Source organism: Rhincodon typus, chromosome 5 (genome assembly GCF_021869965.1).
Source record: "Rhincodon typus isolate 14 chromosome 5, sRhiTyp1.1, whole genome shotgun sequence".
Lineage (NCBI taxonomy): Eukaryota > Metazoa > Chordata > Chondrichthyes > Orectolobiformes > Rhincodontidae > Rhincodon > Rhincodon typus.
The window spans coordinates 10,914,537-10,937,034 of record NC_063336.1 but is presented as its reverse complement, the minus strand read 5'-3'; the positions used below and the strand labels follow the sequence as shown (position 1 = coordinate 10,937,034).

The following is a 22,498-nucleotide window of genomic DNA, read 5'->3' as shown; positions in this document are numbered from 1 at the left end:
GCAGTGATTGTAAGTCTGGATTTTTTTTTCCACCAAATACCAATTTCCAACCACAGGAGTAATTGCACTGACATGATAATGCACTGAATTTTGCTGCTTGCCTGCGAGTACAAATTCTGGGGGTAACAGCAGAAGATGATCTCACTTTGCTGGGGCAGCAGGAGTTGGATGGCATATTGCCGGCAGTAGCTGATTCAGAGCTGCAATTTCCTAAGAGTGAACAATTTAATCAAAAGGCTAGAAGCTCAGCAGTGCCACCACTAGTGATGGCCACTTCTGAGATTGCAGCTCCAAGTAGAGGGTACGTGAATGGTGAGGAGATTTGAAGAAAGCTTTGGGCTGGCATCTAGCAAACTGATCATGGAATGTTGCATATATGACCAATACTCCATCCCCTGAAACGTACTGGAGGATGTGAGTGAGAGTTTACCTCATAGCTTTCCCTGATTTCCATTTCCACTGTATGGTTTAGTTGGCTGCCAGTTAGTTGTTTAAGCTACCACATTTTCCACTGGAGAAAATATCCAGTGATGGTAGGAAGCTTACAGGCTTCTCTCCCAATGTCTCCATGTTACCACTTTTCCAACCTTCTGGACAAGAAATTCCAGCTCAATTCAGTAGAATTTGCCCAAACTTCGTCCTTTTGCCTCTATTCCAATGATTTCCGCAGGACTCATATTCTTTTTAAAAATTGAGAAAGTAGATATCAGATAGGTAGCCTGCCATTTAGCAGATTGATGATAAGAAGTAGTATTTCTCACCTGTTTGAGCCATGCAAGAAGTAACATTATTAAAATTGAGTCGGGAAAGCAGGCATTGTGGCTAACCCAGCAGTAACAATGCGATTGGGCATTAAATAACAGATTCCTGAATGTTAAAGTAGAAAATTGTCAACCTTCAATGTCCTCACAGTTTGACCTGCTCCTTCTCTGTTCATTCGTTTGTTATCACTGAATCGAATTAATATTAATAATGATGCAATTCCATTGCTATAATTTAATCAGGAAGGTTCAAATAACTTTTCAATTGTTATTGCAGCCATTTAAGAAAGAGACATATTTAGAATAAAAGAGTAGAAGAGTCATCTGACCTCTATCCGAAGGGGTGTGGATAAGGGTAGTTGAATACCATCAGTGGAACAAAATTGAATGTTTTAAGAAATGCATAATTACTCATCAAGACAAAAGGCATGTGTTGGAACAAAATACATTAATTGAGAGAAGAGGCCCTAGATTAGACATGAAATATCCCAGATGCACGATAGAGTTTTTGCTGCATTGTTTCGAAAGTATGTAACAATTTCAGAAATGTACACACTTCCCCAGTGTAACATTTACATTTTTGTAGACTCTTGATTTCTCTGGCTTTAAATTTGATCCAGCTTAGTGGCAGTTGGAGATTGGTTTTGTGCTATGCATTTGAGTCTAATGGAAACTGGGTTAAAACTGTCCAATTTCATTTGAGTCAGGAAAATACTATTTATATCCTTTTTATCTGCTGAATTCAAATATAGGTCAAACCAGATCCCAGGAGTGGAATATTTTAACACAAAGCTTCTTGTAAATCTGATTCAAATTGGCAAAATAAATCCCTTGCAATATAAATTGGCCATAGGATTTCCTGCTAATCAAATACAAATACTTTGAATGATGATCTCCTAATCACTCACTTAGTGTTAGTTTCATAAAGCATGTGCAGGTTACAACAGACCCAAAGTGAAATAAATTACTCAATTTAAAGAAAGCATCTATAGAGAAACTATAAAACACTGTGGATCTTGGAATTCAAATTTATTACAAATTATTGTTGTTTCTTTGACTTGTTTTGATATCTTCTGATCTTGATTAAATTGCTACTTTCATAGATGCAGTTTACACTAGTCTATTATTTTCTGTATATACTCTCCATCCGTGGAAAGAACACCAGCCAAAACCCCACTTGGTGACTATTCCCAGTCTCTGAGGAAATCTTTCCTGAAAGCCAGTGTAGCTTCTGACCAGTGGAACTATGGGTGTGATTTTTACTGCATGGCAACTCCAAGAGAAATGACAGCAACAGCACTAACCATTCTAAATGGTCTTCATTGATCTGAATGAGACTTTGACCCTATCAAAGACTGGCTGTTCAGTAAAATTCATCAACAGCCTCCATCTCCTCCACTACAAGATGTCGGTGATGGTCCCCACCGATAGTGGTGTGACAGAATCCTTTGAAGTCAAGACAGGTGTCAAGCAAGAATGTATTATCATCCCCACCCTTTTCTCCATCTTCATCGCCATTTTTTCACCATCATTTATCTTGTCAAGTAAAAGCTTCCCACTGGTGTGGACGTTGTGTAAAAGATGGACAGAAACCTTTTCAACTTCAACCAGTGGAAATCCAAGAAGTTGATACCAACCTCATTTGTAGAACCTCAGTATGTGGATGACAGTGTCATGTCTGTGCTCTTTCTGAAGAGTATCTTCAAGCCTCGTTTAATGCCTTCGTGGAAGTATACTGAAGATTTGGTCTCAACCTCAATCTCAAAAAGTCTCATATCCTTTACCACCCTGTCCCAGGGAAAGTTCCAATCCACCCAAAAGGAGGTCATGCCTAATAAATTTGATTGGCCAGGTGTCTTGATGAGCGTAGTGCAGTTGATATCATTGGATGTATGAATTTTAATAAAGACTTTGACAAGGTCCCACATGGGATACTGACAAAGAAGGCTAAAGCACATGGAATCCAGGGTAACTTGGTAAATTGGATCCAAAATTGTCTCAGTGATATGGGTCCCATAATATTCATAATATTCATCTCTCTAATATATGGATAAATATAGATATGGAGATATGTAGAAAATGTGGAGGGGATGATAAAATAATTTTGCAGATTACACAATAATTGGCCGGGTGATTGACAGTGAAAAGGAGAGTCTTGGCTTACAGAAAGATACAGTCAGGTTTGTCACATGGGCAGATCTGTGGCCTATATATCCATGAATAAAATAAAACAAAGACTATACATACTGCAGAAATAAAACAAATAAAAACAAATTGCTGGAGAAACTCACAGATCTGTTAGTATCTATGGAGAGAAAATAGTTAATGTTTTGAGTCCAGTGACCCTTCTACAGAAGAGGCAGATGGGATTTAACTCTAACAAATATGAGGTGATGCACTGTAGAAGTAACACGGCAAGGGAGTGCTCAATGAATGGCAGGACACTAGGAAGCCCAGATGAAAAGAAGGATCTTGATGTGCTTGTCCACAGATCCCTTAATGTGACAAGACAGGTTAATTGGCTAGTTAAGGCATACAGGACAGTTGTCTCAGTTAGATTATAAGAGCAGGAAGGTTATGTAGGAGCTGCACAGGACTTTGGTTAGGCCACAGCTAGAGTACTGTGTATAGTTCTGGTCACTGCATTATAGAAAGGATGTGATTATATTGAAATTGTACTGGGGAGAGTCACCAGGGTGTTGCCCAGGATGGAGCAGTTTAGCTACAAAAGGGAGTTGGATAAGCTTTGGTTGTTTTCTTTGGAGCAGAGAAGGCTGAGAGGGGATTGAGGTGTATAAGATTATGATGGGCACGGACATGGTGGCTAGAAAGCACCTGTTCTCCTTATTTTGGTAGTTTAGACCATAAGATGTATGAGCTGAAATAGGCCATCATGTCTTCTCTGCCATTCAATGAGATCATGACTGATCTGATAATTCTCAACTCCACTTGATTCTCTTACTGATTAAAAATCTGCGTATCTCTGCCTTGAATGACCAGCCTCAACAGCCCTCTGTGATAAAGAATTCCACAGATTCCACCTTCATTTTTAAACTTGAGAGGGTGCAGAAAAGATCTACAAAGATGTTGCTGGGACTGGAGGGCTTGCATGACAGGGAAAGGCTAAAAAGGCTGTGGCTTTTTTCCGTGGGGTGTTGGAGGCTGAGGGGTGACCTTGTAGAAGTTTATAAAGTCATGAGGGGCATGAATAGGGTGAATAGCCAAAGTCATTTTCCTAGGGCTTGGGAGTCCAAAATTAAATGGCATAGGTTTAAGCTGAGAGGGGAAAGATTTAAAAAGGACCTGAGGGGCAACTTTTTTACGTAGAGAGTGGTGTGTGTATTGAACGAGCTGCCAGAGGAAGTGGTGGAGGCAGGTACAATTACAATATTTAAAAGGCATTTGGATGAGTATATGAACAGGAAGGATTTAGAGGGATATGGGCCAAATGCTGGCAAATGGGACTAGGTCAGATTGGAATGTAAGGTCAGCGTGGACAAGTTGGACCAAAGGGTCAGCTTCCGTGCTGTGTGACTGAGATAAGAATTTTGGCATTTCACTCCAGAGTCACCATAGTGGAGATTCATGCAAAAGAGATAAAATTAGACCTCAAACAATAAAATGTCTTTCTTCTTCTTAATCCCTAACTAATAACCAAATTGCATCCTCAGTATTTTAATCAGTTGAAATAAGACGTGGAAAGAGCCAGATCTTCTATGTATTGTTTCTTGGAAAAGATTTTCTCAAAATAAATTTCTGTAGCCACCTTCAGCTGGTAATTCTGCAACAAACAATGAATGATACCAAAATATCTCCCTTTCTATCTAAGATTAAATGAAATCCCAGTGAAATTTACTCAAAAGAGTAAAATCAAACCTTTGCATTATTTTGAAAATCTTTTTTATAAAGTTATACAGACAGCAGATTTTCATTGTAAAGACTGTGACATCAGTTAATTTAACAGCTATGTTTTTCATGGGAATGGAGCAACCACCAAAATTTGGAAGCCATATCAGTGATTAATGTTAAGCTGTTGATTCTACTGTAAGTCTAAGAAAGAAAGACACCAAAGAAAATGTCAAAGATGTAATGCACTGGTGAGATCACTAATATTCTCATTTTATACAGCAAGGTTGACTTGAACAGTTGTGTACTTTACATCATAAAATGTAATTCTGAGACAGATGCCAGGCTTCCATGGCAGATTGCTGCTAAGCTTCTTGAGATGCTGGTGATCACACATGTTGAGAGAGCTGGCCTGTAGGCATTGTGTTGATGGTCATGCATTCCTTGACCTAAATCCTATAGTTTGACTTGTGGCTAAGGTGAATAAGATGCTCCTGTTGGTGATTTTTGGTGTGAATGCTAATCCCTCATTTGAGTTGTTTTGGTGGAGTGGAGAGGGGCTGGGTGATCAAAAGTTGCTCTCATACGCTAAAGGCTGGAAACAGGCAACTACGGCTAAAACTGAGTCAAGTGCAAGCCAGAGGATCTGAATTCCTAAAAGCTCACAATCAACTGCCAAACAGTTAAAACACTTTGGCCATTATTATGCATAATAAAGCATAAAAGTAAGGAAGTCTTGTGTACTTAGTTGTAGTTTTTGGAATTCCTCACCCCAGAGAGCAGTGAAGGCTGATCCACAGGGAGTCAATGGTTAGGGGCCAAACAGAAAATTGGAGTTCAGGGCATAATAAAATCAGCCATGATCATATTGAAAGATGGAGCAGACCAAAGAGCTTGATCCTATTTCCTTTGTTCTAAAGAACAGCAGCTTCACAATTAGGCATCTGTTCAATTTCATTGTTCAAAACCCATCTGTTCCGCTTGAGATGCACTTACTGTATGGCTCTGGCATGTTGTTGACAGCTCAGCTCAGGAAATAAGTCAGGTAAAGTCAGATAATTGGTTAAACTGCAGGTAATGACCTCTTTACAGATGACACTTACTGCCTCGACATCCCCATCTGCCTACAAAGCTACCCAGGTGAAACTTGGAAGTGGGTGGGACCCGAATTCAATGTCATTTTTCAAGGATTTAACTCCATGTGTACGTCCAAAACCATCTTCCTTTGCTCATTAAAATTCCAACTATTAAGCCCACTTTCATACGCAACGGTGAAAGGCCTTTCTTTATCATAGTACTTCACCTTCCAGGAGGAACAAAAGCATATTCAGACTTTTAGTGCATTGACAATTGACAATGAAATAGTTGATAGAACTGTATTGTAGAGCACTGATTGGATTTATTTCTTGAATCCTAAGAGAGCCAGTTGATAATTTGTTAATTCACTGACAAACGTTCTTCTGTTTCCTCATTACATCCTTGGAAAGAATGAAATATCAGTCAGGCTTCCACATCACATGTTTTTTTGCTATTGTGCTCTGCTTTGAAAATGATGTAAAACAAAGCAACAAAACTGCAGGTGCTGGAAATCTGAAACAAAAACAGAAATTACTGGAGAAACTGAACAGGTCTGCTAGCCTCTGAGAAGAGTTAAGGTTTCAAATCCAGTGACCCTTCTTTAGAACTGAGAATCTGATTTTCCCACTTAATATCTAACACGGAGGAAAAGGCTTCTTTGGACAGACTAGTGATCAAACAACAATACACCATGCTTATTGCTGGGGATTTTCTCTCATTTTCGTGGCTGTCTTTGTATGAAACATGTGCAGTCATGTAAAAAAGGAGTTTATAAGATGAGTATTAGGGTAGGCACCAAACATATGTGAATGCACTTTGGCAGATGATAACAGGTAAACCTAACAGCTAAGCTGCTGGATGCCTAGTCAGTATGGAAATTTTCCAACTTGGATGCCATCTAAAACAGCACATAGGATAGGAAGAATTTCCAATCAGCACGCCTCTTTCAGTAAAGCTATTACTCGTCTCTTTGCTGAGGTCAGCTGATCCACTCCTTGTTGAATGTACGGTGGGCTTATTGTTGAAAGGAAGTCAAATTAAACTGTAAACATGAGATTGCCTGGAAAACAATGCGAAAAGAAATAAAAAATGAGACAGGGAAAGAGTGAATTTAGAAATGGCGGAGCGCTAATTGCCTAGCCCTTGCAGTGAAAGAAAGGTTGCTTGTTTATGTTTGAATCCTGTTCATGCAGGTATAGAGTCATAGATTTTCATGCTACTGTCCAAGTCAGAATGGAGGTGGAAAAATCTTAACTGGTGGTCGAACTCAATTTTAGGATTCCCTTTCCAGTTGGTTGGGATGTTTATGCTCTCATGATAAAGGATGTGAATAGCGAGCCTGCATGCAATGATCTATTCCTTGACTACTCCATTGTTGGCTCCATTTTAACACCCCACAATTCCCATGGAATTGGGTTTAATTCATTAGGATACATGCTTTATGGCATCCCAGATGAGTTGTAAACTACGGTGAAAGCCTCATCTGGAGTTACAAATATTTTGTCATGTGTTTAAAAGCTCATGACAGCTTCACATGTCATAATGCACAATTCCACATGTCATAATGCAATGGTGTAGGATAAGTATGTTTACTACAGTGATATGCTTTGTTTAAAGTAGGTAAGTGACCACTACATCAACTGATGTTATGATACGTTACAGTATATTATCTAATGGATAACGGGGAGGCAATGGCTTTGTGGTATTATTGCTAATCTATTGACCCAACTATTAATGTTCTAGGGTTCTGGGACCAAATCCCACAATGGCAGATGGGGGAACCTGAATTCAAAACAAAAATCTGGAATTAAGAATCTAATGATGATCATGAAACCATCGCTGATTGTTGGAAAAAAAAACCCATCTGGTTCATTAATGACCTTTAGGGGAGGAAACTGCCATTCTTACCTGGTCTGGTCTACATGTGACTCCAGACAATAAGTTCCGGCCTAACCACATCCCATGGATGATTTTAAAAAGTACTCTTCTGCATTGAAGAGTAGTGAGATTCAAATCATAAGTAATAAAATTTTCGCAATGAAATTTAAGTGTTTCTTTGATCTACAGCCCACTCATTTGTTAGGTATAATGGATTCATACTTAGTGGCTTCATTGACATAAGAGTGCATTAGAATTGCATTAATAATGCTTGGCTGAACTCCTAGTTGTGGTTGACTCTTGACAGCCCTCTGGGAAATTAGGGATGGGCAATAAATGCTGCCGAGCCAGCGACGCCCTCATCCTGGGAATGAATAAAAAAAAATTGACATAGGTGGTTGTGTATAGCTGTTAATGAGAATATGTGCTTTATTTTGTTTAGTAATTTTATGAGCAGTCAGTAGGATCAGAATTTTTTTACATGACTTTCTGTTGACAATTTTAGAGGATTTGTTTTTCCAAGTGGGATTTTTATCTCAGTGGTTAGCACTGCTGCCTCACAGCACCAGGAACCCAGGTTTGATTCCAATCTTGGTTGACTGTCTGTGGAGTTTGCACATTCTCCCCCCATCTGCGTGGGTTTCCTTTGGGTGCTCCAGTCGCCTCCCGCAGTCCAAAGATGTGCAGGTTAGCTAAATCGACCATGTTGAATTGTTCATAGTGTCCAGGAATGTGAAGGCTAGGTGGATTAGCCATGGGAAATGTGGAGTTACAGGGACTGGGTAGGGGTCTGGGTCTGGGTGGGATGCTCTGCAGAGAGTCAGTGCAGACTCAATGGGCTAATTTGGCCTCTTTCCACACGATAGGGATTCTATGATTCTAAATGTTTATGTAACGTTTTGTGAGTTCTTTAGAGGATTAAAGGTTTTGAAGAGATCTTTGACTGCTTGTGTATTTTAATAATACCATATGCATCTGGAAGTGTTCCTAATATTGTTACAGGAGCAATAGTGGTGTAATGGTAATGTCACTGGACGAGTAAGCCAGAGACCGAGATTAATGCTCTGGGGTGCGGGTTCGAATCCCATCATGGCAGCTGGTGGAATTTAAATTAAATTGATAAGTCTGGAATAATCACTGTACTGGTGACCATGAAAGTATTGTTTATTGTTGTAAGAACTTACCTGGGTCCCTAACCTGCCATTCTTACCTGGACTGGCCTACATGTGACTCCAGATCCATAGAAATGAGGTTCACGTTTAGCTTTTTTCTGAAATGGCCAAGAAGGCCACTTCCGGATAGAGTGAGGATGTGCAACAAATGTGCAAGGGACATCCACATTCCATGAAAGAATGCAAAAGCAATTAATTCTGTCCATAGTGAGTGTGTATGGGCATATGGAGGATGCAAGGGGGGGGATTTGGGGAGCCACAGTGGGTATGGATATGTTGAATTGGATTTACGGAGGCATGGGAACTAGGGTGCTTAATACTCGTTTACCTTCCGAAATGCGGGCCTCCTCTGGGAGGTGATGGCCCTACTCCAACCCGTCTTTGGCTTTAGAATAGCATCTGTGAACTGGAGGCCAGACTGTGAGCCAGGAAATTACTCAACCTCAATCTCCAAACTTTCAGCGGCGTGAATGGTGAGGATGCGAGCCAGGGTGCTGTCGGGAAGGTAAGCTTTTTCCTATAAAAACTTACCTCGTGCAGCAGCGGCCTTCGTGCTTTCAGAGGCTGGAGTGGTGAGGAACTAATATATTCGGGCATTGGCTAAACCCGAAACACTACACATTAAATGTCTGCTATCCATCCTCCTCCTACAACCAAAAAAGACTGTGTGGAGGGTTCGTAAGGTAAGGCTTTTTTAATTTTTCTGGAAATCTAGAGTAGAGGGAATGGAAGCTAGGGCACTTACATGCTCCTCTTGCGGGATGTGGGAGGTAAGGGTCACTGCTGGTGTCCCCTCTGACTTCACCTGCGAGAAGTGCATGCAACTCCAGCTCCTCACAAACCGCGTTAGGGAACTGGAGCTGGAGCTGGATGAACTCCGGATCATTCGGGAGGCTGAGGGGGTGATAGAGAGGAGTTATTAGGAGGTGGTCACACCCAACATACAGGAAAAAGGTAGCTGGGTGACTGTCAGGAGGGGGAAAGGGAATAGGCGGACAGTGCAGGGATCCCCTGTGGCCTTTCCCCTCAATTTTAAGTATACCGTTTTGGATACTGTTGTGGTGTGGGGGACCTACCAGGGGAAGGCCATAGCGGACAGGTCTCTGGCACTGAGCCTGACCCTGTGGCACAGAAGGGAAGGGGGGAGAATAGGAGAGCAATTGTAGTGGGGGATTCAATAGTAAGAGGCACAGACAGGCGGTTCTGTGGACACGAACGAGACGAACGAATGATATGTTGCCTCCCGGGTGCCAGGGTCCGTGATGTCTTGGATCGTGTCTTCAAGATCCTTAAGGGGGAGGGTGAGCAACCAGCAGTCGTGGTACACATCGGTACCAATGACATAGGGAGAAAAAGGACTGAGAATGTGAAAAACGAGTACAGGGAGTTAGGTTGGAAGCTGAAGTCCAGGACAAACAGGGTAGTTATCTCTGGATTACTACCAGTGCCATGTGATAACGAGGTAAGAAATTGGGAGACAGTGCAGCTAAACACGTGGCTACAGGGCTGGTGTAGGAAGGAGGGCTTCCATTATGTGGATAATTGGAGCACATTCTGGGGAAGGTGGGACCTGTACAGTAAGGACAGGTTGCACCTGAACCAGAAGGGCACAAATATCCTGGGAGGGAGGTTCGCTCGAGCTATACGGGATGGTTTAAACTAGATTGGCAGGGGCTGGGGAACCGGATTTGTAATTCAGAGGATGAGGTATTCAGCCTTCCAACAGACACAACAGGGAGTGAGGTTGTTAATAAAGAAATGTGGTCGATGGAGCGTAATTGTGGACACAGAGATGGTTTCAGGTGTGTATACTTCAATGCTAGAAGTATCAGAATAATGCGGATGAACTTAGAGCGTGGGTCAGTACTTGAAACTACAATGTTGTGGCCATGACAGAAACTTGTGTAACTCAGGGACAGGAATGGTTGTTGGAAGTTCCGGGATTTAGATGCTTTAAAAGAAATAGGGAGGGTGGTAAAAGAGGTGGGGGAGTGGCATTGCTAGTCAGGGCTAGTATAGCAGCTACTGAAAGGCAGTTCGAGAATGATATGTCTACAGAGTCAGTTTAGGTTGAGGTCAGGAACAAGAAAAGAGCAGTCACTTTGTTGGGGTTTTCTTACAGACCCCCCAGTAGTTGCAGAGAAGTGGAGGAGCGGATTGGGAGGCAGATACTGGAAAGGTGCAGAAGTCACAGGTTTGTAGTCATGGGTGACTTTAACTTTGCAAATATTGATTGGAAACTTTTTAGTTGTAATAGTTTAGATGGAGCAGATTTTGTCCAGTGTGTTCAGGAAGGATACCTGACACAGCACGTAGATAGACCAACACGAGGAGAGGCCACTTTGGATTTGGTGCTTGGCAATGAACCGGCCCAAGTGTCAGATCTGTTGGTAGGAGAGCATTTTGGTGGTAGCGATCATAACTCTGTTACTTTTACAAGAGTCATGGAAAAGGATAGGTACGTACAGCAGGGTAAGGTTTATAATTGGGGAAAGGGTAATTATAATTCTGTTAGGCAAGAACTGAGTAACATAAAATGGGAACAGATGCTGTCAGGGAAGAGCACTATTGAAATGTGGAGATTTTTTAAGGAATGCATACTGCGTGTGCTCGATATGTTTGTCCCTAGCAGGCAGGGAAGATGCGGTCGAGTGAGGGAGCCTTGGTTCTCAAGAGAGGTCGAATGACTGGTTAAGAGGAAGAAGGATGCTTCTATAAGGTTTTGGAAACAAGGATCAGAAAAGGCTCTAGAGGGATACAAGTTACCCAGGAAGGACCTGAAGAAAGGGCTTAAGAGAGCTATAAGGGGGCATGAGAAAACCTTGGCTGATAGGATCAAGGAAAACTCCAAGACTTTTTACACGTACGTGAGGAATAAGAGAATGACCAGAGAAAGGGTAGGGCCGATCAAGGATTGTAAAGGGAATTTGTGCGCGGAGCCTAAAGAGATAGGAAAGGTCCTTAATGAATACTTTTCTTTGGTATTCACAACAGAGAGGGACCTAGTTGTCGAGGAGGACAGTGTGAAACAGGCTGGTAGGCTAGAGGAGGTGGATATTAGTAAGGAAGATGCACTAGGAATTTTGAGGAACTTGAAGATAGATAAGTCCCCTGGGCCTGATGGGATTTATCCAAGGATTCTATGGGAAGTGAGGGAAGACATCGCAGGGTCTTTGGTGATGATCTTCTTGTCCTCACTGTCCACGGATATAGCGCCGGAAGATTGGAGAGAGGCAAATGTCATTCCCTTGTTCAAAAAAGGGAATAGGGATAACCCCGGAAATTACGGGCCAGTTCGTCTTACATCAGTGATGGGCAAATTATTGGAAAGGGCTCTGAGAGATAGGATTTATGATCACTTGAATAGGCACAGTTTGATTCATGATAGGATGAGAGGTGACTTGATAGAGGTGTACAAAATGATCAGAGGTATAGATAGAGTCGACAGCCAGAGACTTTTTCCTAGGGTGGAGGTAGCTATTATGAGGGGGCATAGTTTTAAAGTGAGTGGAGGTAGATATAGGGGAGACGTCAGAGGTAGGTTCTTTACTCAGAGAGTGGTCGGGGCGTGGAATGTATTGCCGGAGAGGGTAGTGGAGTCAGCCTCATTAGGGGCATTTAAGCAGCAATTAGATAGGCATATGGATGATAGTATAAGGTAGTGGTGGAGGTTAGATAGACCTTTAGTTTAGGGTAAAAGTTCGGCACAACATCGTGGGCTGAAGGGCCTTTACTGTGCTGTACTGTTCTGTGTTCTATGTCCTATAACGTAAAAATTGGGCCACAGATTCCAAACTTGATTTGACTGAACCTGGCCTGCATCTCACCTTCTACACCTCATTAACTCTAGGGCATCCAAGACTGTTTCCTGCATCCTTGCTCACATGAAATGCCATTCACCATTCCCCTCTTTACTTGCAGGTGTCTTGTTAAGCAACACCTTGATTTTAAAATTCTCTTCCTTGGTTTCAAATCCTTTCCTAGACTGCCCTGTTTCTCTCTGTAATCTCCTCCAGCTCTGCACCCCTCTTAGCATATTTGTGACGCCCAAATTCTGGCAACTTCGGCATTCAAATTTTAGCTGCTCCACCATTGTTATCTGAGCCTTTCGTTCTTGACGCCCTCAGGTCTGGAATTCCCTCCCCATCCTGAGGCCTCTCCATCTATCTTCTCCTCTTTCCTCCCTTAATATGGTTCCTAAATTCTACGTTATTTTTGGTTATTTCCCCCTTCAGCAGCCACTCAGAGCATCTATGCATACTGCATGTACTGTGTGAGGCCGATGCATGCATTGATTTCAGTTCCAGAAGTCACTGCTGTGCACGGACCTCAAAGCTTTGAGCAGCAGAAGGAAATATTACAGGGAACGTAGCTCCCTACTTTCCTGTTTTATTTTATGCTACCGCTCAAAATGTTTTATGTTGTTTCTGTAAGATTCTGCAACCTTTTCTGATTCTTCGTCCATTCATTACCTAAGGTGCTTTGAGCATCTTGTGCTGCATTAGAACAAACTATGTAAATCCAAGTCACTGACTTGGTAGTTTTTGGTCGCTTAAGTGCAGAAATACTCCATTTGGCAAGTAATGCCTCTCCACCTATTCCTCCTCCTTATTCAGCAAGGCTGTTTGGAGAACACAGGGAACAAATGCGACCATCTGGACTGAAATATCACTGAGTTTATGTCGATTAAACCACTAAGAAATAACAAGGCCTACAGTGGAAAAATAGTCACTTTCCAGAAACTTGTAAACATGTGTCACCTATAAGCATGCATGAAGTAGAGATAACAAGGTGTACAGCTGGATGAACACAGCAGGCCAAGCAGCATCAGAAGAAGAGGAAAGCTGACATTTCCGGCCTAGACCCTTCTTCAGAAATGCATGCATGAAGTGCCTCTTTTTCTCTTGGCCTTCTTTTAGGTTATGCATAACCTTTCTGAGAGTGTGCCACCAAATGGTGGGTGAGCTCATCCCATAAGCAGCATGACTTTTTGTTCTAAAGGGGAAGTTAATCTGCATCTGTATGCAATTGTTTATTTTCTTTCCCATTGATTGCAAGCAAACCCAACATAACATATCCACAACCCACCGTGACTGGTTTCAAGGTCATCTGTTTGTAGCCATTTATGGCCATGTTATTTGTGCCCAAGTACTTTGAGAAAACAAAATCTGAAATGTATTGTACCCCTGTGACCTTCTACTCAGTCCGAGAGTGGGACAGCCAAGAATTTTTTTTTAAAACAAAACCATTGCACAATCATGTTAAATAAGTTTGCAAATGCAATCAATTTGAAAAGAAGGATGCCATCTCCTACCAACCAACCTCATCCCGCCCCCTTGACCTGTCCGTCCTCCCTGGACTGACCTATCCCCTTCCTAACTCCCTACCTACACTCACCTTTACTGGCTCCATCCCCGCCTCTTCGACCTGTTTGTTTCCTCTCCACCTATCCTCTCCTCTATCCCTCTTCTATCCGCCTCCCACTCTCTCCCTATTTATTTCAAAACCCCCTTCCCCTCCTCCTTTTCTGATGAAGGGTCTAGGCCCGAAACGTCAGCCTCTCTGCTCCTATGATGCTGCTTGGCCTGCTGTGTTCATCCAGCCCTGCACCTTGTTGTCTCGGATTCTCCAGCATCTGCAGTTCCTACTATCTCTGGTAAAATCATGTATCTGGAAGAGACAGTGGTGTAATGGTAGAGGAATTAGATTAGTAATGCAGCAGTCAAAGTATCCAGCTCTGCCATCCGCAATGGACGAGACACTTGGCTGTGTGCAAGCATCGATGCTTTACCTGTACATAGCATTGGTACTTTCAGATCAGCTGCTTCTTTGATCTTGGCTCTCTCCCTGGCACTGAATATCTCAGACTGATGCTTTAGGGATGCAGGTTCAATTTCCTAGCACAGCAGCTGGTGCATTTTAAATTTAACCAAAAATATCTGGAAAAGAAGCTATTTTTAAGAATGGTGACCATGAAACTATTATCAGTTGTTTTAAACTCCAACTGACTTACTTAAGGAAAGATGTGTCTCACTAAGTTGATTGAGTTTTTTGAAAAAATAACAAAGAGGATTGAGGAGGGTAGAGCAGTAGACGTGATCTATATGGACTTCAGTAAGGCGTTTGACAAGATTCCTCATGGTAGACTGGTTAGCAAGGTCAAATGGAATACAGGGAGAACTAGCCATTTGGATACAGAACTGGTTCAAAGGTAGAAGACAGATGGTGGTGGCGGAGGGTTACTTTTCAGACTGGAGGCCTGTGACCAGCAGTGTGCCACAAGGATCGGTGCTAGGTCCACTGCTTTTCATCATTTATATAAATGACATGAACGTGAACATAGGAGGTATGGTTCGTAAGTTTGTAGATGACACCAAAATTGGAGGTGTAGTGGACAGTGAAGAAGGTTACTTCAAAGTACAATGGGACCTTGATCAGATGGGCCAATGGGCCGAAGAATGGCAGATGGAGTTTAATTTAAATAAATGTGAGGTGCTGCATTTTGCAAACCAGGGCAGGACTTATACACTTAATGGTAAGGTCCTGGATGTGTTACTGAACAAAGAGACCTTGGAGTACAAGTTCATAGTTCATTGAAAATGGAGTCGCAGGTAGATAGGACAATGAAGAAGGTGTTTGGTATGCTTGTCTTTATTGGTCAGTGCATTGAGTATAGGAGTTGGGAGGTCATGTTGCAGCTGTACAGGACTTTGGATGGGCCACTTTTGGAGTACTGTGTGCAGTTCTGGTCTCCTGCTATTGGAAGGATTTTCTGAAACTTGAAAGGGTTCAGAAAAGATTGACAAAGATGTTGCCAAGGTTAGAGGGTTTGGGCTATAAGGAGAGGCTGAATAGGCTGGGGCTATTTTCCCTGAAGTATCGGATGCTGAGGGGTGACCTTATACAGGTTTATAAAATCATGAGAGGCGTGGATAGGGTGAATAGCCAAGGTTTTTTCCCCAGGGTGAGGGAGTCCAAGACTAGGGGGCATAGGTTTAAGGTGAGAGGGGAAAGAAAAAAGGGACCATAGGAGCAACTTTTTCATGCAGAGGGTGTTGCATGTATGGAATGAGCTGCCAGAGGAAGTGGTGGAGGCTGGCACAATTCAAACATTTAAAGGGCATCTGGATAGGTATATGAATTGTAAGGGTTTAGAGGGACATGGGCCAAATGCTGGCAAATGGATTAATTTAGGATATCTGGTTGGCATGGACAAGTTGGACCAAATGGTCTGTTTCCGTGCTGTACAACTCTATGACTCGATGACTGTAAATCCTGAGAAATCTTTTCCTGATCTGGCCTCCATTTGATTCTAGACCCACAACAATGTGGTTGACTCAAACACCCTTTGACATGGCTTATCAAGTCAGTTGGCTCAAGGGTATTTCAGATTGGGAAACAAATGCTGGTCTTGCCAGCGACGCTCACATCCCGTGAAAGAATAAAAAATGAAAATCATTGGTTTCGTATCTTGTTATAAAAATGGTAAGCATGAACTATTCATATTGAACTTCCATCATCTGAATTCAATTCCTTAGACCTTCATGTACTAAAGTACTTTTAAAGAGGACAAATAATGACCCAATTTGGTTCCTGTGATCATTTAACCATGCAGATCATGGCAAGTACAGGGAATCCATACAGAATACACTAAGCTGGCTGTACTGAAATGACTAATTCCATGCAATTGAATCAGCATCAAGAAATTCACATCTCTTGTTGAATTCGTTCGTGCAAAACAGGTTCACATTTTTAAGAGATGAAGTTGTATTGCTTATAGTATTCAACTTGGAAGCACAGTGGAGGTGGACTCGAGATTGCAATATTTAATGCAACTGACTAAGCAGTTTAACATGACAGGAGCTGATTATCCCTCCTCACATAGTCATAACAATTTCAATCAACTGCCAGGTGGCTACACTGCTCCTAAAGTCGAACGAAATGGTTACAAACAATAGGGGTGATTAAACTAAAGCACAAAAGTGAGTTTCTCTTTCACTGTGCTAACAAAGCATAAGTTCTTCGGATGTAGTAAATCTAAGAATTCATTTTAATCCAATCTATCTCATGTATTAGTTGTGACATAATTTTCATTTTGTTTAATTTATTGGCTAAGGTAATGTGTTTCTGGAATAGTTCTGTACCACACCAGGGAAGTAATGGTCATTTTCTCCTTGATTATAAAAGTCAAATTTTTGGCAGTGGCATTAAGACTATTGAGAATCTCCAAGGCCATTGTTCATCGATCTGCATATTTTCAGCTTGTTTCACCAGTAAAAGAAGTGGAAAATCTTGCTTCTGAGTTAGAAGAATGTAAGTTCAAATTCCACTCTGGAGCATGAGCACAAAATCATCAGAAATTTATCTTTTGTATGGGAAGTTAAGCTGAGGCTCTGTCCACTCTCTCAGGTGAATGTAAAAGATTCCACAACCACTGAGGTAGTGAAAGCAGATACGGAAACTCGGGTCCTTTATTTCTAAAAATCAATTTTACATTACGCGCTGTAGGGTAGTAGTACACTCTAACCACAAAAAGCTTCCTTTCCATACCAATAATTTATGAGGAATTCCTATCCCGTATTTATGCTCCGATTAGAGCATTCCATTGACACTAGACTCTGTTGTAATCACTAGCACTGCACTGTGTTGTAATGCTTGGATGAGGAATCTGTTGAGTGTTGTAAAATAATGCAAATTATGTTGAAAATGCTATTAGAATGGGTACAAGTGAAATGTGTATTCCAGTTAATTATGTTTTGATGGGGAGGCAGTGGTATATTGGTAATGTTGCTGGCCTAGTAATCTTAGAGATCCAGACTCATACAATGGGAACATGGGTTCAAATCTCTCCGCAACAGCTGGTGGAATTTGAATTCAATTAATAAATGTGGAATAAAAAGCTAATAATAGTGATCATTGTAGCCATGACATAATTATTGAATGTTGCAAAAGTCCAGCTGAATCATTAATGCTATTTAGGGAAGAAAGCCACCATCCTTACTTGGTCTAGCCTACGTATGACCGCAGACTCACAGTAATGTTCTCGACCCTTAATCACTGTCTGAAATGGCTGAGCAAGCCACTAAGTTCAGACAATTAGAGATGGCTTTCCTAACAATCCCCACATCTGCTGAAAGAATAAAAACTAATTTGTTGGAGTGGAAGGGAAGGATGAATAAGCTATAAGATTCTCTGATGACAAATTAGTAAATATTTGTTCTTTTTTGCTTTTTTACTACCTATTGATAACGTATAACATTACACAAAATATTTAATCTACTGTTTTAGCTTTATACCTACCACACATTAAGTAGGATATATCTGACACTATTATAAGTGAGCTCCCGTCATTCCGTGTTGGAATTTGGTTGTTTATGCGTTGCTTGATTACAGTACAAAGAAAAAATGTTGTGCCGTCCTTGGTACTTTGCTTACTGGCAGGATCACTATTTGTGTCTCAGTGTTGTTTATGCTGGTAACTCTTATTTTATTTCCAAACCGAAGAAGAAACCACAACAAATAAAAAATATTTAAGAAATTTTTCCTATTTAGTGACGATTTCACCCAAATTATCTAACCTCATGCAATTCTTTAACATGGAAATTTATAAACACATTTACAAACAAGGTTAAAGTGATGCATAGGGGAAGATTCCAAGGCAGATTTCCCAACTGTCTGATTTCCTTAACTTTGCTGCCAAGAGCTACATTCCTCATGAAGATCTTGATAAGACACAGACGTACTGAGTGAAGTACTTAGAAAGTCATTAGTATGTTGTGTTAAAGTCATACGACATTGGACAACTTGACTGGAGTAATTCTGAAAATGAATAAAGGTCCATCAGAACCTCATTATATAATTTGTCATCTTCAGTTGTGGATTATATGTGCTTTCAAAAATATGGTTGCCACTCAGAATACTGTGAATCAAGAGCAGCCTATTTGAGGGAGATGGCAGTAGCTACCAAATGAGGTCTGACTATCCCTCTTTGCATATTTGGTTTGTGTAATTGACCTAGTTGTCCAAGGTGATTAATAATCTCTCCATGGAGAAAGCCATCTGCTCATATGTTAGACCTATCATAGAACTCAAAGGTTGGACCAACTGAACCATCTGCACAAGGTTCTGCATAGTTTCTGCCACTTACTCCAGACATCGCTCTACTCGTCCCAATGTCTCAAGCAGGCTTATTGTGGCTCAGACCAGAGGCCCTGTCATGAGTCTGTGGCTCAGCATGACCCCAACAACCCTGGTGCAATGTCCCTCATCTTATGGAATACGAAACAATTACATATCCCTGAAATCTGATTGTATCTGCACTGGTGGAAAATCAGGCTGAAACACATTATGGTGCATTCTATGGGTGGTTTTCCTTTGCAGCGTCAAAGATTGACTTATCATCTTCCTCTATAACACTGGGCCTTCTCTGTCTATAATGATGTCCTGTGGCGGAGAAGGTCAAGTGAGAGTTTTAAGAGAATCTCAGTCCATCATGAAACTGAGCTTCACATATGTCTATAATATGCTCTTATTTCAACACAAGTTGTTCTTGAGGTTGTTGCTTGCTCACTGAACTGGCTGGTTATTGTACAGATGTTTCATCACCATGCTTGGTAACATCACCAGTGCGGCCTCCAATTGAAGCGATGTTGTTCTACTCCGCTTGGTATTTATATGATCCAGTGTGTTAAGTTGGATTGTGCCATTTCCGGTTCTGTCCTGTAAGGGTTTGTATCTGGGGTCTAATTCCATATGTTTGTTAACTGCATTACGGATTTAAAACCAGGCCTCTAGGAATTCCCATGCATGTCTGAAGTTGGCTTGATCCAGGATGCTCACGTCGTTCCAGTTAAATTGATGGCCTTCATTGTCCGAGCGCACTGAGATGAGGGAAAGTTCGTCATGTCGTTTTGCTGCTAGCTGGTGTTCATGTGTCCTGATGGCTAATTTCCTTCCAGTCAGGCCGATGTAATGTTTGATGCAGTCATTACAAGGTATTTTGTACACTACGTTGGTCCTGCATGTCTTGGGTATGGGGTCTTTTGTCTGTGAGTGTTTGTCGTAATATGGCTGTGGGTTTGTCTGCTACCATGATTCCTAGTGGCCGTAGGAGTCTTGTTGTCAGTTCCATTATGTTCTTGGTATGGGGTAAGTGTGACCAGTGTATTGGGGCGTACTGTGTCCTCTTAGTGTTGTCTATCTAGTAGGCACCTGTAGATGAAAGTAGTTGGGATATCCCACAACCACACTATGACAAACACTCAAAAGGACCAAAGACCCCATACCCATGACATGCAGGACCAGTGTAGTTTACAAAATGCCTTGCAGTGACTGCAACAAACATTACAACTGCCTGACAGGAAGGAAACTAGCCATCAGGATACACAAACGCTAGCTAGCAGCAAAATGACATGACAAACTTTCCCTCATCTCAGTATACTCGAACAATGAAAGCCATCAATTTAACTGGAACAACGTGAGCATCCTGGCTCAAACCAACCACAGACATGCACATAAATTTCTACAGACCTGGTTTTCATACTTTTAATTCAATTAACAAACATGTGGAATTAGACTCCATATACAAACCAATGCAGAACTGAATTGGAAATGACACAACCCAACTTTACAGACTGGATCATATAAATACCAAGGGGAGTAGAACAACATTACTTCATCGAAGGCTGCACTGATATTACCAAGCATGGTGACGAAATGTCTGTATGATAACCAGCTAGCTCGGCGAGCAAGCCAACAACCTGATGCATAACCTGAGCTACAAATCTTCGCAAGAGCCTTAAACAAGTTTTTCCCACTCTGTTAGCTGTCTTGTCTAGCTTTACCATCCTCAATGAACCAGCCACTCTGCTTGTCTGCAGTCTCCATGCTTTGTGTTTTCATGGCTTTAGAACCTTAAGGTCAGCTATTCCTTTTTTGGTCGTAGCTCTCTCCCTGGCACCGAATATCTCCCACACTGCATGACAAAATGGAGACTTAATATTTTGTCAACGTATACTTGACTTTCTCATTTGCATGTGTTTCCATTCTACGTGCTGGCTGCACAATGTCATTTGTACCCAGTCGCTTTGTCATGCACAGCATCCTGTCCCACCTAGTTTTGTGTTGTACTGTGTTCCTCATAGTTGAATACCTATCAGTGTGTGAAACTGAGCAATGTGTATGGGTGAGGCTCCCAGCAAGTTAAATATGTGCAGGTGAGATGATGATGATGATTATAATGGTGGTTGTTTGAGGAAATAAATGCTGCCTAACTAGCAACACTCACATTCCATCAATAAGGAGAAAAAATAGATGAGAAAAGATGGGAGGAGGGTCCATTGGAGCAAAAACATTGGCAACGTGTAGTTTGCTGAATGATCTGTTTCTGTGCTATATTTCGTCCGTGGTCCTATATAGTTCTGAGATCATGGTCTTCTCGGTTTCAACTTGTGTCGTTGGCTGATAATCACCTGTCCTGGAATTTTTTTAAAAATCCATAAATAACCTTTGATACAAAACTAATTGCAGCCTGAATGTTGCTAACTCAGTAAAGATCTGGAAACAAATCTGATTGCTTTTGATTATTTTGTTCCTGTAACCACCTAAAACCTCAAGTTACCATTTCCAGTGTTATACAATTTTATCGAGCCCCTTTTCTCCCCAGTGTTCTTTTTTCCTGCGCGAGACCTTCACTGTATTCTTCTTTCTTCAAAGGATATTTTGTGGCATCAGAATTTGTTTGAAAAAGAAGTTTGCCCAATCGCATTTCCTTAAAAAATCCTTTCATGATATATATCAATCATAGATTGATAGCTTCAAATGTTTTTGCATGATTACATAAGGAAAGAGATGGTGTTTGTTTGTAGCTTGCCTCAGCCCCTAGTTATTTATGCTGATGTATACCGGCTTACATTGTACAGTTATTGCATTGTGCCATGTCTTAATGCAGTTCCCCGGAAAACCACATAATTTGGAAGTGTTTTCTGTGTAACAGTGATGTCGCAAATTTCTGGCTTAAGAAATTTGTAGTTTTTACTTTTATATGCAGTGAAATCAACAGGAATTTTAAAACACCTGCTGATTTTGGCGGCAGGCTGAAACCCATGAATACGCTTTGCACCTCTTTTATTAATTGATAGTTTTGTTTTTGTGGCTGAGGCATTTCTATTATCAACACCATGCGACGCGCTGATATTTACGAAGAACATACTCACTTAGTTTTTGCCTTCCATCTATTCCACAGCAAGGGAGATGTCACTTGGACGTCAGGAGGCGTTTGAGATCTTCAGAAGAGACTGTGCTGACAGTATAACCATTGAAGACAACAAACAACTTCTGAAGCTGAGGTGAGTCACTCTGAACAGTACCTGATTGTGGAGTAAAAAGGAAAGACTGCCCGTTCTTCAAAACTTAATCATTAACTGCTTGACACATTAAGACAAGCACCATGGTGACCACAGTGACAGCTTTCGAAAAAACTATTGAAATCCACTGCCATGTAGATAAGTCACCACAGAAAAGATTACGAGTCCCAAAATTTCCATTACAATAAGTTACAACAGATTGTTGTTATGTTAGAACTTGACTGTCAAACAAAACAGTAATAAAATAAGCAGCAATTGGTGATGAATGGGAATATGAAAGTCAGAACACAAACAGATCAACAAGGTGCAGAGCTGGATGAACACAGCAGGCCAAGCAGCATCATAGGAGCAGGAAGGCTGACGTTTCGGGCCTAGACCCTTCATCAGAAAAGGGTCTAGG

The 22,498-nt window shown here is 41.4% G+C and overlaps 1 protein-coding gene across 1 annotated transcript in view; it reads left to right on the top strand.

Annotated features, from left to right (window-relative positions):
• Nucleotides 1-22,498, top strand: part of kif6 (kinesin family member 6) — a 504,857-nt gene that overhangs the window by 228,921 nt on the left and 253,438 nt on the right. The window contains exon 12 of the mRNA XM_048596661.1: nucleotides 21,978-22,080. Within this exon, the coding sequence (XP_048452618.1) occupies nucleotides 21,978-22,080 (103 nt within the window). The remainder of the gene's footprint in view (nucleotides 1-21,977; nucleotides 22,081-22,498) is intronic.